General features: G+C 36.9%; 2 protein-coding genes across 17 annotated transcripts in view; one reads left to right on the top strand and one right to left on the bottom strand.

Moving 5' to 3' along the window:
• The window catches only part of Kmt2e (lysine methyltransferase 2E (inactive)), a 91,115-nt gene extending 82,181 nt beyond the window's left edge, over positions 1-8,934 (top strand). For 4 of the 7 annotated variants that reach the window (XM_015488371.2, XM_015488370.2, XM_048786150.1 and 1 more), the window contains 10 exons: positions 781-1,035; positions 1,166-1,310; positions 1,822-2,072; positions 2,420-2,476; positions 2,619-3,182; positions 4,164-4,447; positions 5,217-5,305; positions 5,416-5,541; positions 5,706-5,803; positions 6,655-8,934. In XM_015488371.2, coding sequence (XP_015343857.1) covers positions 781-1,035; positions 1,166-1,310; positions 1,822-2,072; positions 2,420-2,476; positions 2,619-3,182; positions 4,164-4,447; positions 5,217-5,305; positions 5,416-5,541; positions 5,706-5,803; positions 6,655-8,163 — 3,378 coding nt within the window. In that variant the 3' untranslated portion in view covers positions 8,164-8,934. Of the gene's footprint in view, positions 1-780; positions 1,036-1,165; positions 1,311-1,821; positions 2,073-2,419; positions 2,477-2,618; positions 3,183-4,163; positions 4,448-5,110; positions 5,130-5,216; positions 5,306-5,415; positions 5,542-5,705; positions 5,804-6,654 lie in introns of those variants that run through there. The other 3 variants (XM_048786151.1, XM_048786153.1, XM_048786155.1) reach the window with 3 other exon arrangements.
• A 2,258-nt stretch (positions 8,935-11,192) lies between these two features.
• Srpk2 (SRSF protein kinase 2) overlaps positions 11,193-15,161 on the bottom strand; it is a 229,314-nt gene continuing 225,345 nt past the window's right edge. For all 10 annotated transcript variants that reach the window (XM_048786158.1, XM_048786159.1, XM_048786161.1 and 7 more), the window contains one exon: positions 11,193-12,845. In XM_048786158.1, the coding sequence (XP_048642115.1) occupies positions 12,661-12,845 (185 nt within the window). In that variant the 3' untranslated portion in view covers positions 11,193-12,660. The remainder of the gene's footprint in view (positions 12,846-15,161) is intronic.

Below are 15,161 nucleotides of genomic sequence, written 5' to 3'. Positions count from 1 at the left end.
TGACAGATTTTTTTTTTAAATGTGCATATTTCTGTATGTTTATATAATTGTATGAGTAAATGTATATATGCACATACATGCTTTTTCTATAATCTACATTTGTAATATGAAATTCAAAGGATTTTGATAACCAAATAAACATGAATACCCAGAAAGCAAAAAAAGAAATTACCAAGAATTAAGAAAAGGACTAGGTAAGCCAGGGGTAGTAACACACACATATAATCCCAGCTACTCAGGAGACTGAGGCAGGAGGATTCAAAGTTTGGAGGCCAGCCTGGCAACTTAGACCCTGTCTCAAAATAAAAAGGGCTGAAGATGTAGCTCAGCACTAAAGTGCCCATGGATGCAACCTCAATTTATCTCTTAGTACTACTAAGAGTTTTGTTTTTGAGTACATAAACTGACCTCATCTCTAGGAGACTGTGAGGAGCGCCTTGGGTAGAAAAATGCTACTTAACATTTTAAGCATATCATAAAGGCAGCAACAAACCTTAAACTTAAGTGTTGGTGGTACTGATGTCTCCTAAATTTTACAGTATTAAAAAACCGTGTTACAGGTAGCTCAGTGGTAGAACATACAGATAGATGCCTGCGTTCAGTCTCCAGCACCACACAAAAAAATTGTGTAAAACATTTCAAGAATAAAATGAAATGTAGAATGATACACTGATTTTTGGTCATTGCATGTATGTATCAGTTTCTACTTTGCCTTAGAATATTCTATGGGAGAATCTGTGCAATTAAATATATAGTGACCCCAATTTTCCTTTTCTCTAGCACTTGGTCAATGAATGGTTAAGTGAGAAGAATGAGAAGACAGGAAAGCCTTCAGACAGCCTTTCAGAAAGGCCTCTGCGTATAACTACAGATCCAGAAGTGTTAGCTACACAGCTCAATTCTTTACCAGGCCTCACTTATAGTCCCCATGTATACTCTACTCCTAAGCATTATATTAGATTTACTTCACCATTCCTTTCAGAAAAAAGGAGAAGGAAAGAACCTACTGAAAACATTTCTGGCTCGTGCAAAAAGGTAAACTTTTCTTTCAGTATAAAAATCTAGAATGAGCCAAATGTTATTCATTTTGGAATTGGCTCTGCATTTATAGGCTATATGAACAGGTAACAAATCCTATTCACATTTTACTCTCCATTTTATTCAGCGATGGTTGAAACAAGCTCTAGAAGAAGAAAATTCAGCAATTTTACACAGATTTAATTCACCCTTTCAAGAAAGATCCAGAAGTCCTACAGTCAATGGTGAAAATAAAAGTCCACTACTATTAAATGATAGCTGTTCCCTTCCAGGTAGAATTTCTTTTTAGTATTGTTTTAACATGAGAAATGTGTCAGGATATACATCTTTCTAACAGGCATAGTCTCTTTACTGTTGTGTACTTTAGCAGAGAAACACATTCTGATAAACTTTCTCATTTCTGTTCTCCTTTCTCATTTCTGTTCTCCTAGCCTTTTAGAGGAAGATAGATACAAAAACCTTGCTATGTAATATGGTGTATGTTTGGGTTACAGTTGAATTTCTGATGGCTTTGTTTTGGCTTTGGGGCTGGGTGATTTCAAACAGATTCAAAAAGACTCTTTGAAAAACCTATTAGTACTTATAGGACAGCAGGACAATGCTTGCTAATAGTGAAATTCACTTATTTGGGTGTGGGGAATATTTCATATTTGTTTTTTTTTTTTAAAAAAAGTTTAGTTTTGTGGTGAAAGTCATCATACTAACTATTGATGAGATTTTATCTTTCCCAGAATGTAATAGAATACTTATAGTAATTCTAACAGATTACTGTCTCACCAACAGATTTAACTACACCACTAAAAAAACGAAGACTTTATCAGTTGCTAAATTCTGTTTACTCAGAAACCTCCACACCTACTCCTTCACCATATGCTACACCAACTCATACGGATATTACTCCTATGGACCCATCATTCGCCACTCCTCCACGGATAAAATCAGATGATGAAACTTGTAGAAATGGTTATAAACCTATATATTCACCAGTTACTCCAGTAACTCCTGGTACACCAGGAAATACCATGCATTTTGAGGTGAGAAATTTCAATGAAAAAAAATTTTCAACTCTTGGTTTTTGAGTTTCATTAAGAACTTGGCCCACATTCCCTCTAACAATTAGTGTGCTGAGAATATAAAATAAAATTTGGGAACATACATTCATATGAATTTAAACATTTTTATTCAATGTTTAACTTTCCTCTTAATATATACAGTAGACTAAATGTATCAAATTGACCTGAAAGCAAATATCTTGAGGAATGGAAATAAAATAATAAAGTCTAAAACCAAAATGTTTCTAATTTTAAGTTTTCATTATAAAAACACCATATATTTAGTTCATGTATTTTAATTTTCAATTCCCATTATTCCTTTTATATAGAATATTTCTTCCCCAGAAAGTTCTCCGGAAATAAAGAGACGCACTTACAGCCAAGAGGTGAGCTGTTATTAAAAAAAAAAAAAAATGTTGCTGATTGTTTGGGTAATATCATTGTTTTGCCTAAATTACTGGTAGATTTTGAAGTAAACAGTCTCAATATCATTATATGACTTTTTTTTTTTTTTAATTCTGTAAACAGGGATATGAGAGATCTTCAACCATCTTAACTTTGGGGCCTTTTAGAAATTCCAGTTTAACTGAGTTGGGTCTGCAAGAAATAAAGACCATTGGTTATACCAGCCCTAGGAGTAGGACTGAAGTCAACAGGCAGTGCCCTGGAGAAAAGGAACCTGTGTCAGACCTTCAACTGGGACTGGATGCAGTTGAGTCAAGCGCTTTACATAAAACAATGGAAACACCTGCACATGACAGGACTGAGCCTAACAGCCAACTGGATTCGAGTCACTCTGGACGGGGCACAATATATTCTTCCTGGGTAAAGAGTCCTGACAGAACAGGAGTTAACTTCTCAGTGAACTCCAACCTGAGGGACTTGACACCCTCACACCAATTGGAGGTTGGAGGAGGCTTCCGAATAAGTGAGTCAAAGTGCCTGATGCAGGATGATACTAGAGGCATGTTTATGGAAACAGCTCTGTTTTGTACTTCTGAAGATGGGCTTGTCTCTGGTTTTGGACGGACCGTTAATGACAATTTGATCGACGGGAGTTGCACACCCCAGAATCCACCACAAAAGAAAAAGGTTACAAATTTAACGATTTATAGTCCTTTCATAATGTTTCTTAGTATTGAGGGTAATTGATAGATGTATTTTGTAAGGCATTCCTAATTCAGTTATTTGAGTTAAAATTTTTATGTGTACATTTCTCCCCAGATTATCGTGAATATTTACAAAGTGTTTTAAAATGTACATTGATCAGAAAATGTTTACAGAAAAGTGAAAAATTCTAGTGCTATGAATTGTCCTTGTTAAGATATATGGGTTTGAGAGAAACCTCAATATATGAGTAACTTAGAAGTAACCCCCCTCATTCAAAAGATATTCTTTTTAACCTTATATTAAGCAAGCATCCTTGTAATTGAATACATGTTCCTTTCAGCATCCCATAATACCAATACTATTTACACCATGGACATAAATATTTTGTAAAGTATGATACTAATAATATTATACTGTGATACGTAAGTTCCATGATTTACCACCATTATTTCATTGGCAGACATGTTGAGACGATTTAGAATGCCTTATTTCAGAGGAATGGGAGAAACTACATACAGCACTTATTTAATTTGTTAATAGGCTTATTGCTTTACAAGTCAAAGAATTTTAGTGATGTGTGCTTTTAATTTTTATAACAGAGTCCAGTTGGCAACTTTGTGGGAAGCAATGTAGTATAGTGGAAAGAGCACGGGCTTTCAAGTAAGACCTAGGTTCGAATCCCGGCTCCAACACTCACCAGCTGTGTGACCTTGAGTGAGTGAGTTACTCAATTTCCTCATCTGTAAAATGGGGATGATAATATACCTATTTCATAGGATTGTTGTGAGGATTAAATGAGATAATGTATATGAATCATCTAAGTACAATGCCTAATATATAGTGGGCATTTGATAGTTAATTATTTTATGTAATTTTCTTAATATAAATAAAAAAAGAAAGAATGAATTGATTCTGGTATGAAAGACAAGAATAAAAGATCTGCCTTTTCTTTCTTGCTTTAAGGTTTCTCTATTAGAATACCGTAAGAGACAACGTGAAGCTAGGAAAAGTGGCTCTAAGACAGAAAACTTTCCTCTGGTTAGTATATCACTTCATGCAAGTGGAAACCTGAGCAACAATAGTGATGGGTGTGTCCAAAGTAATGAAACCGGAGAACAGGCAGAAAACACAGCTAGCCTGCCTTTACCAACACCAGCTGCAGTTTATAATGCTACTTCTGAAGAAACCAGCAATAACTGTCCTGCTAAAGAAGCTGCCAGTGAGAAGAATGAACCTGAAGTTCAGTGGTAAGCCTGTTTTGAAATATGCTACTCTGGCAAGAAAAAGATTCCTGCTGTGGTTCTCCCAAGGCTAAGTGGATGGTGACTTGAAACATCTTTCCTGATAGTGTTTTAAACTAGCTGTTTGTTTATTTGCCAGAGTTGTTAAAGGTGTATTGTAATCATTCCTTTATTTATCCACATTTTTCATTCAAATTTTCCTCTTGAAAGAATTTTTGTCACAGTCAACATCATGCCATTTCTTTAAAACCCCTGCCATTACCTTGAAAGAAAAACAGGGTTAGAGTTTTCTTTGGTAGGAGTGTTAGCAACAGCTGTTTTTAAGGTGAGGTCTTGGCAAAGTGGCCAAGAGGACACAGTTACTCTGCTTCTTGTTCCTTTCCAAATCCTGAAAGTGTGTAAGGCGTTTTTTTTTTTGTTGTTGTGGTTGTTTGGTTTTTTTTTGTTGTTGTTGTTGAAGCATATTTTGGTAACTTTGGTAACCTAAAGTGACTTTCTGAATATTCCTACATTAAAGTTTCCCCCTTCTTCTTTTCACCAACAAATTGGTGGAGGCAAAAAGAATTAAGTCTTAGTTATTCAAATAAGTCTCAGTTTTGGGAGCAATTAGCAAAATAAGAGAAGATTAGCTATTTTCAAAGCTTTAACACCGAAGTATTTTCCCAATAGAGCAAAATCCTTGAACTGAGAGGACATGTGGACCTTCATGGGACAAAGAATAATCTAGCTGGCAGTAGCTTCTTTGAATTAAGGATGAACTAATTTTATTTTAAAGGACTGCCTCCACTTCAGTGGAACAAGTGAGAGAAAGGAGTTACCAGAGAGCTTTACTTCTTAGTGATCACCGAAAAGATAAAGACAGTGGTAAGTAAGCTTGTTCTTTCACCAAAAAGTGGAGACAGCTAGTCACCCTGCACCCTTGTTCTTTGTAAGCTCTAATATTCTTTTTGGTTACTGCTCTGCTTCATCTCTAGGGGGAGAATCACCTTGTGTCTCATGTTCACCGAGTCATGTTCAGTCTTCACCTTCATCTCATTCAAATCACATTTCCCAGTTGCAAGCTAAAGGCCTAGCCCCTTCTTTCAGTGAACTCATGGAAGGTCAGTAAGCAGATGACCTATCATGGCTATATTGTTTTAAACACCTTTTTGAATCAGAAAAAAAGTTGCTTTGATTAATAGAAGGTACATCGTTTTGTGGTGTCAATAAAAGGCAGTATTTATCGTGTAATGTTACATTTACCATAGTTTCTTCTGTTTTACAGACCCTGACTCTGAAAATCCAGAACCCACAACTACAAATGAATGTCCATCCCCAGATACTTCTCAAAACACTTGTAAAAGCCCTTCAAAAATGAGCAAGGTAATAATAGACTTTGAACATGGCCATTCAGAAAAGTTGATGGTAATATACAGGCAATTTTTTTTCTACTGCATTAAGATTCAGTTTATGATTTCTGGATTCTTCCTTCTGAACGTACTCAGTTGTGTTTAATATTTTATTTGGTCTGTCACTGAGATTGACAGACAATTTGGATCAAACACTCAAGTTTTCTAGGCAAACTTTTAAAACTTACATTTTTTAAAAAAGTTCACCTCTATTCTAGTGGTATCTAGGAAACTCATAACTTCTTGAAATACATACCTAGTCAATTCTCTAAAAGCAAAAGGTCAGGTGAAAATTCATGTAGAGGAATGATAATCTGATGTGTCAGGTAAATCACTGGGAACAGAAGATATTTTAACAACAAAAAGATCTTTTGGATTATTTACGTGTGAACAGTTTACAAGGAAAATGAAAAGGTATTAAAAATCAAAACGGTCCAAGAAAGCAAGTTTATTTACCCAAACCAATTTATGCCCTGGATAGAGTATTCAGTTATGGAACTTAATCCTGATTATGGAACTTAATCCTGAAGAGTGTTGGTTAAAGTAAGACTCCAAAATGGGTCTTTCTCCTTACAGAAAAACGCAGACTAATTTCCTCAACTTGTCTTCAGTAAAATTCACTATATACACTCACCGGAATTTGTTGAAACTACTCACAGAAACTGGCCTTGCAACATCTCAAGCCTCTATTGTTGACTTCTCAACCCTACATTTCCTTCCCCCTTTTAAAATTTAACATATTAAACCAACAAGAATAAAACTCAAGGTTCATAAAATGTTTCTTAAGTTTATGTAATATATCAAGTTTTTGTTTTCTCTTCATAGCCTGGTTCACCGGGACCTGTAATTCCTGCTCAACCACATGGGAAAATACTCACAAAACCAGATCCCCATTGGGAGACAACAGTTATTGTATCAGAAGCTGAGAACAGTGTTCACCTAAAAACAGAGCTCCAACAAAAACAGCTATCAAATAACACCCAAGCACTTTCAAAGAACCATCCTCCTCAGCCACATGTTCGCAGTTCATCTGAGCAACTTTCACAAAAGCTGCCTTCTGCACCAATGAAGTTGCACTGTCCTCCATCGCCCCACATAGAAAACCCTCCTAAGCCATCTACGCCTCACACACCTGTACAGCATGGTTATCTCTCACCAAAGCCTCCTGCACAGCAGTTAGGATCTCCCTACAGGCCTCATCATTCACAGTCACCTCAAGTTGGAACCCCTCAGCGAGAGCCTCAGAGAAATTTTTATCCAGCAGCACAGAACCTTCAAGCCAATACTCAGCAGGCAACTTCTGGAGCATTATTTACACAGACACCCTCAGGACAATCTTCAGCAACATACAGTCAGTTTAACCAACAGAGTGTGAACAGCACGGCACCCCCACCCCCACCCCCTCCGCCTCCTTCTTCGTCTTATTATCAAAACCAGCAGCCCCCTGCAAACTTTCAGAATTATAATCAGCTCAAAGGTAGTCTTGCCCAACAAACTGTGTTTACATCAGGACCAAATCAAGCACTTCCTGGCACCACAAGCCAGCAATCAGTTCCAGGACACCATGTTACTCCAGGGCATTTTTTGTCCTCTCAGAACCCCACCATTCACCATCAAACTTCTGCTGCAGTCGTCCCACCCCCTCCTCCTCCACCACCTGCTCCAGGACCACACCTTGTACAACAGCCGAATTCCCATCAGCAACACTCTGTAGCACACGTAGTAGGGGCAGTTCATGCTGTCACCCCTGGGTCACATATGCATTCTCAAACTGCTGGACACCATTTACCACCACCCCCTCCACCCCCTGGTCCTGCCCCTCATCACCATCCACCACCCCATCCTTCCACAGGACTCCAAGGTCTACAAGCACAACACCAGCATGTTGTAAATTCAGCACCCCCGCCTCCTCCTCCCCCTCCTCCGTCCAGTGTTTTGGCTTCTGGGCATCATACAACATCAGGCCAAGCTTTACACCACCCACCTCATCAAGGACCTCCACTTTTTCCTTCAAGTGCTCATCCAGCTGTACCACCATATCCCTCACAAGCTACACATCATACCACTTTGGGACCGGGACCCCAACACCAGCCTTCTGGAACAGGGCCACATTGTCCATTACCTGTTGCAGGTCCTCATCTCCAGCCCCAAGGACCAAACAGTATTCCAACACCTACTGCTTCAGGGTTCTGTCCTCATCCTGGCTCTGTGGCCCTGCCACATGGGGTGCAAGGACCTCAGCAGGCATCGCCAGTGCCTGGACAGATTCCAATTCACAGAGCACAGGTGCCACCAACGTTTCAGAACAATTACCATGGTTCAGGGTGGCATTAAAATGGACTCCAAAAACATTTTTTAAAATGTTCTGTAAGATAAACTGTATATTTCATATGTACCTATTAAGGTACTTTTTAAAGCTTGTACATGAAACTTTGTATAAAAAAAAAAAAAAAAAAAAACAAAAACCAGTGCTCTTTCATTGTATTTTTCCCATTTTTGCTTTTTAAAATTCCTTAAAAAAAAAAAAAAATGTGCTAAGCCAGTATTAGGTATCTTTATTTTATAAGTGAACATTCCAGCTGTTTTCTGGCAATAGATTTGATGCTACATGATCTTTAAATTTTATTGTTGCAGTTAAATTCATTTAGTGAATGTTTTCTATATTATTTTCTACATATGCATTAAGTACACAGCTAAGTAATGGCACTATGAAGTTTTTTTGTTTTTTTTTTTTTTAGCAGTTCTGTGAGTGCAACTTAGGTATAAAATGCAATACAGATTTTTATAGTTTGGTGTGGACATGGCTCATTTTGTTTTATCAGTTATTTGCAAGCAGAATGTAATTTAATGTATAGATGATTTCTAATGTCTCCTGACAAACTGTAAATACTGCATTTCTTTTGCGTATATAATTGCTTACAGCTTTTTTCATTTGATATATAGCATTGTACATATGACAAGTCTTTTGCAAAACTGTGTGATCTTTGTGAAAGTAGTACAGTATATGACCTTTCATTTCTTTTTTATTTTTAAATATCCTGTCACATTGAAGCACTGGTTGGGCATTTTAATTCATGTTAATAAATCACAATTATGTCAGTTTTACCAGATTGTCCTGTACAACTTCTAAGATGGGGGTCTGCTTTCAAATATAATTTGTAAAGAAACTTAAATTTTCTTTAGTGACTACTACCCTCAGGAGGAGAGCTAGAGGGAGTAACAGGTTGTTCCCATCATGGTTTCTACTTGCCATTTTTGCAGGAGCAAGAATCATAGGAAATTAAATAGACACGCTGTGTAACTCTACTTAAGTATGTGACATCACAATGAATCCAGACCACTACCGCATTACACCCGATAAAGAGTTACAGACTGCAATTTACAAATTATTAAAAAAAAAAATTAGTCTGCCTAAAAAACAGCAATATGTAATTTGCACATTTTAGAACACGACTGAAATATTGATAAGTGAAACAAGTGTCTTTAATTTGGCTTGGGTATACAAAACTAAAGGGAAGTGGCATTATTTAAGAAAAATAAATGGCCTCTCAAGTGAATTTTTTATTGCCTAAATATAAAATGCTAGTTCAATTTTGAAAATAAAAATTCCCAGCCTTTGCCTTCTACCTCTTAGGTATACACTAATTAAGTGTATACAATAGCAATGACACTATTTCTATCAACATATTTTTCATCATCCAAATACTTTGACATAATTTGGGCACTGTATACTATACATATTTTGTGCATTAGGAGAAAAAAAGTAAATAGACTTAAAAAATGAATGAGATTTGGTAGTAATTTAAGTCATGTTTTATGATTTTAATTTCCATTTCCTTTTGAAAATTAGCTAACGATGGTGCATCAATACAGCTTATCTAGAGTTCAATCCTAATGAGCTTTAAGAAAAAGGTCAACTTTGCCATCATTGATCTTCAAACAAAATGCTGCTTATGTTAATGACTAAAAAAAACATTTGAGAAGAAATGAGTTTACATCATCTGTCCCTCTTGATAGTTTCAAACACAGCAAAGTTAACTGGCATGTGAAATATCAATATTCATCTCTTTAGAAGGCCCCCACCTAATGCATTTTTAATTCCTACTTTGGCCTACTACAAAACTAATATATACATAAGCTTCTGTGTAAAACCGTGAAACAGTAAATAAATTCTTTGACTCTTTGATGGACACATACATTCTTCAAACATTGTCCTGTACACCAAACTTTCATTTTAAAAAAGAGAAAAAAATATGAAATTTTAGGAAATAATCTACAGAAATAAACAGTTTCTCTATGCCCATGGAAAGTTCCCATACTTCATCCCATTAGTAAGTTATGTATGGTCCAAGTACAGGAAGAAGCAAGTAGTACATCAGTTTTCACCTAAAAGTATATGCCCCTTTGAAGTTCTTAATATCCATTTGTTCTTGGCCCTTGAGCAGTACTGTTGGCCAATGTGCAGACAGCCAGGTTCTGAACTGGCTATAATCACCTATGTGATCCACTGCTTGCAACTTTCCATGAAGACTTCACATGACCACAGGAAAAAAGATAGACAGGATATTCAATGAAGTTCACTAAGCAGGCTACAATATTTAGCACAACTAGTGGTTCTCCTTTGCCTTGTATGCATTCTTTATCAACAAGCCACCAAGAATCTGTTAAAACCATATAGTTCCTAAAACAAATGTAATTTCTTCTAGAACTGCTTCTACATAGAAAACAAGTTAGTATTTAGGCTATGTTATCATAAGGATACCACCTTAAAATTAGTTTCCTTCCTAACATGAACTAAAACTGCATTAGACAAATTTCACTGAAGTATACTCTAACCTTGAAAATTCTTACCCAGAGGACACATATGTACTCTGTGGCTCCTATAAAAATGTTTCCGGTGCAATTCGTGCATAATAGCATCAATGGTCATAGAATCTACATGGAAACCTATAGCCTCACTAGAAAAACTTAGCATGAAGATCTCGTCAATGAATGGTTCATTCTACCTCACAGCAACATAAGATATAATGCCAGTTCCTAAGAGGATTGTGTCTCTTGTTCCCTCAGAGTGAATGCTGTTAAGGAAAATTTGAGAAGTTTAAAATGCAGTTAGTATGTTTTTGATGAAACATGGATAAAAAAGATGACAAGTTGAAGGTAATGAATCTACACTGTTATCATCTTTCCTAAATACTTTCTGCCCTCAAAAAATAAATGATTTCCTTATAATAAGCTTTAATGCATGTTCTACAACTACATATGCTGCAGCAGGAATGTTGGTATTCTTTTTAGTTTGGAAGACACTGAAAGCAAATGTTTGTTGATCCTCTCACTTCAAATATAGGGCAATGACCAAGGCAATGTCTGGAAAAAAACCAAACACTTTAATTTTTAAGACAACTGCAAGCACCTCAAACAATGGATTATTGTTACAACACTTGTTAGCTTTTCACAATCTAGTTATTGCAAAGGCATATGAATAAATGTTAATGGACAAAGTCAAGAAAAAAGAGGCACCTTAATGAATGTAAAATTTAAAATAAAAGACATTCATTTCACTGACATCTAAAAGAGGCTAAATATACCTCTATATATTAACATTCTAAAATTGTATTGCCTACTAATGGATTTTGTGTCCTGGATTCTACAATTAATTTTAAGGAAATGCATAAACAAAAACTGTGTGCAACCTGCAAAGGGAAAATCATTTTCTCATTCATGGAAAGACAAAGAAAAAGCCAGTATAAGCTGTTGTAGCCACACATAAAGCTGCCTATGGAATGAACGTGATCATTGTTACCTTTGAGCTGTGAAAAGTATTCTTCCCACTGCACTGCAAACTGTATATACCATACCTTGTGTTTAGACAAACACGATCATGCTTTTCCAAAAAATATATATATTTTTTCATTCCACACACTGAATATGTTTCTCTTGTCCAATTTCATGTATTTAACTTGCAGTGTTTGGAGGAGGCAACACAACGTGGTACCAGGCTATCACATTTTCAAAGAGAAATTGCTTTTTTTCTTTTAAAGTACTTTAAAAAATATGCAAAAATACAAATGGAACTGCCCAATTAATTATAAGGTATATTTTAGAATGAGAAGCATGTCTTTTCTTCTTTTAAAGTGCCATATAGGAAATGACACATCTTGTTACCCAGAGCCATTTTATTTAAAAATCTAATGTAAATGGACTGCTATGGAATGAAAAATTTGCACAACTCCTTGAAGCATTGAGTCTGCTACATGCAACTTGGGCTACAAAGCACTAAGGACTTGGTAGCTTTTCTGAAAAATTGAGTCCCCATCCCATACTTAATGGAAAGTAACATTTACAAGGGTGCATTTACATACACTATAATACAGGAATGATGTCCCTTTGCCAGAAGATAAAATTGTACATTTCCTTGCTATTTCTTGGTTCCAACTTGATAATTTCTTAAGATTGTAAATTATATAGTACTCAGCTAAAATATTTCTTCATAAATAGTTACAAAACCTGCCAAAACACAAAGGGGAAAGTATTTTTCGTTCAAAAAAATGACATTTGAATGTCACACAACACGAGAAACAATGCTTAGAGACATGTTATTGTTTCCAGAAGAAAATGGTCAGTAAACTACTTAGCTGAAGACAAAGACTACCCTTCCCTAGGATCACAGTGCACAAAAAGCAAAATGTCAAAACAACAGTACCTCAAAGCAAAATAAAGGTCTGAGGATGAAGCCAGCTCACTTGTAATCCTGTTAAAGAATGAGAGTCACCGTTTAGGTCCAATGTACTGGAAAACATTTGCTAGCTCAGAATGCTATATTTGTAGAATTTGCTAAGAATTCAACCAAGGATGTCGAAGGCATTCGCCAGCTGAGGCTCGTTTTTCAGGAACCATTTCTAACATCGGGATCAGGAAATCTGTAAACTGTGCAGCATCTTCATGGGGCCAGCCATACTTTTCTACAAGTACATCAAAGAGGCTCCAGGGCTTCAGCTTGGTGATGTGCCGCAGTTCTCCTGCAGGGAGGAAGAAGGAAAAAAACCACACCAATATCAAGAAAGCTCCAAATTTGCATTTCCCGTAGTTGGTTCATCCGGGTTCTTTTCATTGAAGCAGACAACCTACCTGCTCCACACTTTATGGCAACAACAAGGAACGCTAGGTTTCCCACCCTAAGCAATTATCACTGTGACCATGTCATATTCCAAATAAGTCTGGTGGATGTAAATAAGGATTAATTAATAGTTCATTCACCTCAGTTCTAGGTTAAATAGGTACACTGATAATGCTCAGAATGTTTTCATTTCCAAAGGCTGACAAAGCCACTTTCCTCCAAGTTGGGATCTTTGGTAATTTGCAAGCTTGCCTAGAAAAAGCTGTAGATGTACACCATTTGAAGTCCTTGCACAATTATCTCTTCATGTTATCATGCAAAGAAAAAGGAGTCTTTTCTTGTAAAATAGCACAAAGAGAACTTTTTGTGATGGTAGAGATGTATTTTTTATCTGTGCTATCCAATTTGAAAGCCCCTGGCCACATATGGCTAATAGACATATGAAATGTGACTAGTGCAATGAAGAAATAACATTTTAATTCGTCTAAATTTGACCAGCCACGCACGGCTATTGGAATGGGCAACACAGCTTTGGAGACTAAACCAAACAGTTCATTTGTTATAAAATCTGAGTCCAAGGACATCTCTTCATAAACTTTAACCTATAATTGTCAAAATGTGCTAGCAGTAATAGAAAAAGTGCTACTCAAAAAAGCTGGGCTGCAAGCAACTCTGACTGATCTAACAGATGACTAACAAGCTAGTAAATGGTCTTTTTCGTAATAGGAAAAAAAAAAGTTATTTTTAAATCAAACTGCCAAAAGGTCAGGGTAAACTGCATTATGAATAATTCATTTTCTTTGTTCAAAATTTTCACAGGACACCCCACCCCTGCCCATATAGAGGCCTCCTGGGTGCCCCTCAGAGTGGGCCCCTGAGCAGCTCCTGCAGACAGAGGAAGTACCGAACCATGCCATGCCCACGCCCCAGAGCCAGCCACAGGACCTGCAGCCACACAGCCAGGTCTCAGTGGGGCAGACAGAGGGATTCAAGCACCCAGCACCTCAGGCAAGGGCTGAGTCTTCTCTTTCCTTTCACCTGCTGTAGTCTAACCTACAAGGTAAATTCTTCTCATGTATATCCACAGAGAGTCACTACTACGCTCATGAAAGTCTTCTCAGGAGGCCTGGGCTGTTTTGTTTTATCCACTTATCCAAGTCAATTTAGAAACACCCTCCCCCCTTTAAAAGCATAACAAAAATAAAAGAACATTACAAAAAACAAAAGCAGAAATCACCTAAATCCTACCTCCCAGTGGCTCTTCCTTTTGGCTGCACTCTCTTTTGGACTGGTTTGTCTACTGATTTGTGATCATGTTAGACACAGAATTTGGTATAAGGAAACTTTCAAGAGGGTTTCTTATTGAAGAGAGTGAGGTGCCAAATAATATTTTGGTTCCAACGTGAGCCCTGGGATTGAGTTAAGCATTGCTTCTAAACTGGAGGTCAGGTCTATGTTTAATGAGGAAGACCTGTAATTTCAGTGGTGGAAGGGGTTGCTTGTGAAGGAAACAGTCTCTAAGAAAAAAGTCTGAGGAATCACTAAAGGTTTTTATCCCTCTAACCCAGAAAATCCAGTTCTAGGAATCCAACTTAAGGAGATAAAATCCTAGCATACCTTTTGCCCCCAAATATGCTCCACAAAATTGTAAAGTCACAAATGCTCAATAATGGGAGAATGGTGTTTAAAAAACACCAAGGTAAATCCACTTGAAAAATAACACACGGGGAAATCATATGGGACAATGTAGGTAGTAACAGAACATGCTCAAAACTATGTTCTGCAGATAATCACAAGACTGATTTTTAAATACCCAGGAACATGGAAAGCAAATGAACCAAAATGCCAGTTTTCTTAGTTGTCAGGTTGTTTCCCTGAATCTTCCTATTTTCAGTAATGTGACTATCTTAGAGTGACTATTGATCCCATCAGAAAATACTAAAGAAAACTAAGACAGCTCACACATGACATGCAAAAACAAGTTCTCTGGAAGGGGAGAGAACTTTCTTGACATTGTTATCCTGTCTTGGAACACATACTCCACAAGTTTGTAGGTGAATACAAATGCTGAGAAACATTCTGCTCAGAATAGGAAAAGAACCTATTTTTGAGGGTGCCAGTTTCTAAACTAAAATCCTTCAATGGATATCAAACTAAGCATAATCATCTCTGTGTATCCACAGGGACTGGTTGCAGAACACCTCCCCAACACAAACAC

The sequence above is a fragment of the Marmota marmota genome, unplaced genomic scaffold, assembly GCF_001458135.2.
Source record: "Marmota marmota marmota unplaced genomic scaffold, marMar, whole genome shotgun sequence".
In the NCBI taxonomy this organism is placed as follows: Eukaryota; Metazoa; Chordata; class Mammalia; order Rodentia; family Sciuridae; genus Marmota; species Marmota marmota.
Note: the sequence above shows the minus strand (reverse complement) of the source record. Positions and strands in the feature narration are given on the sequence as shown.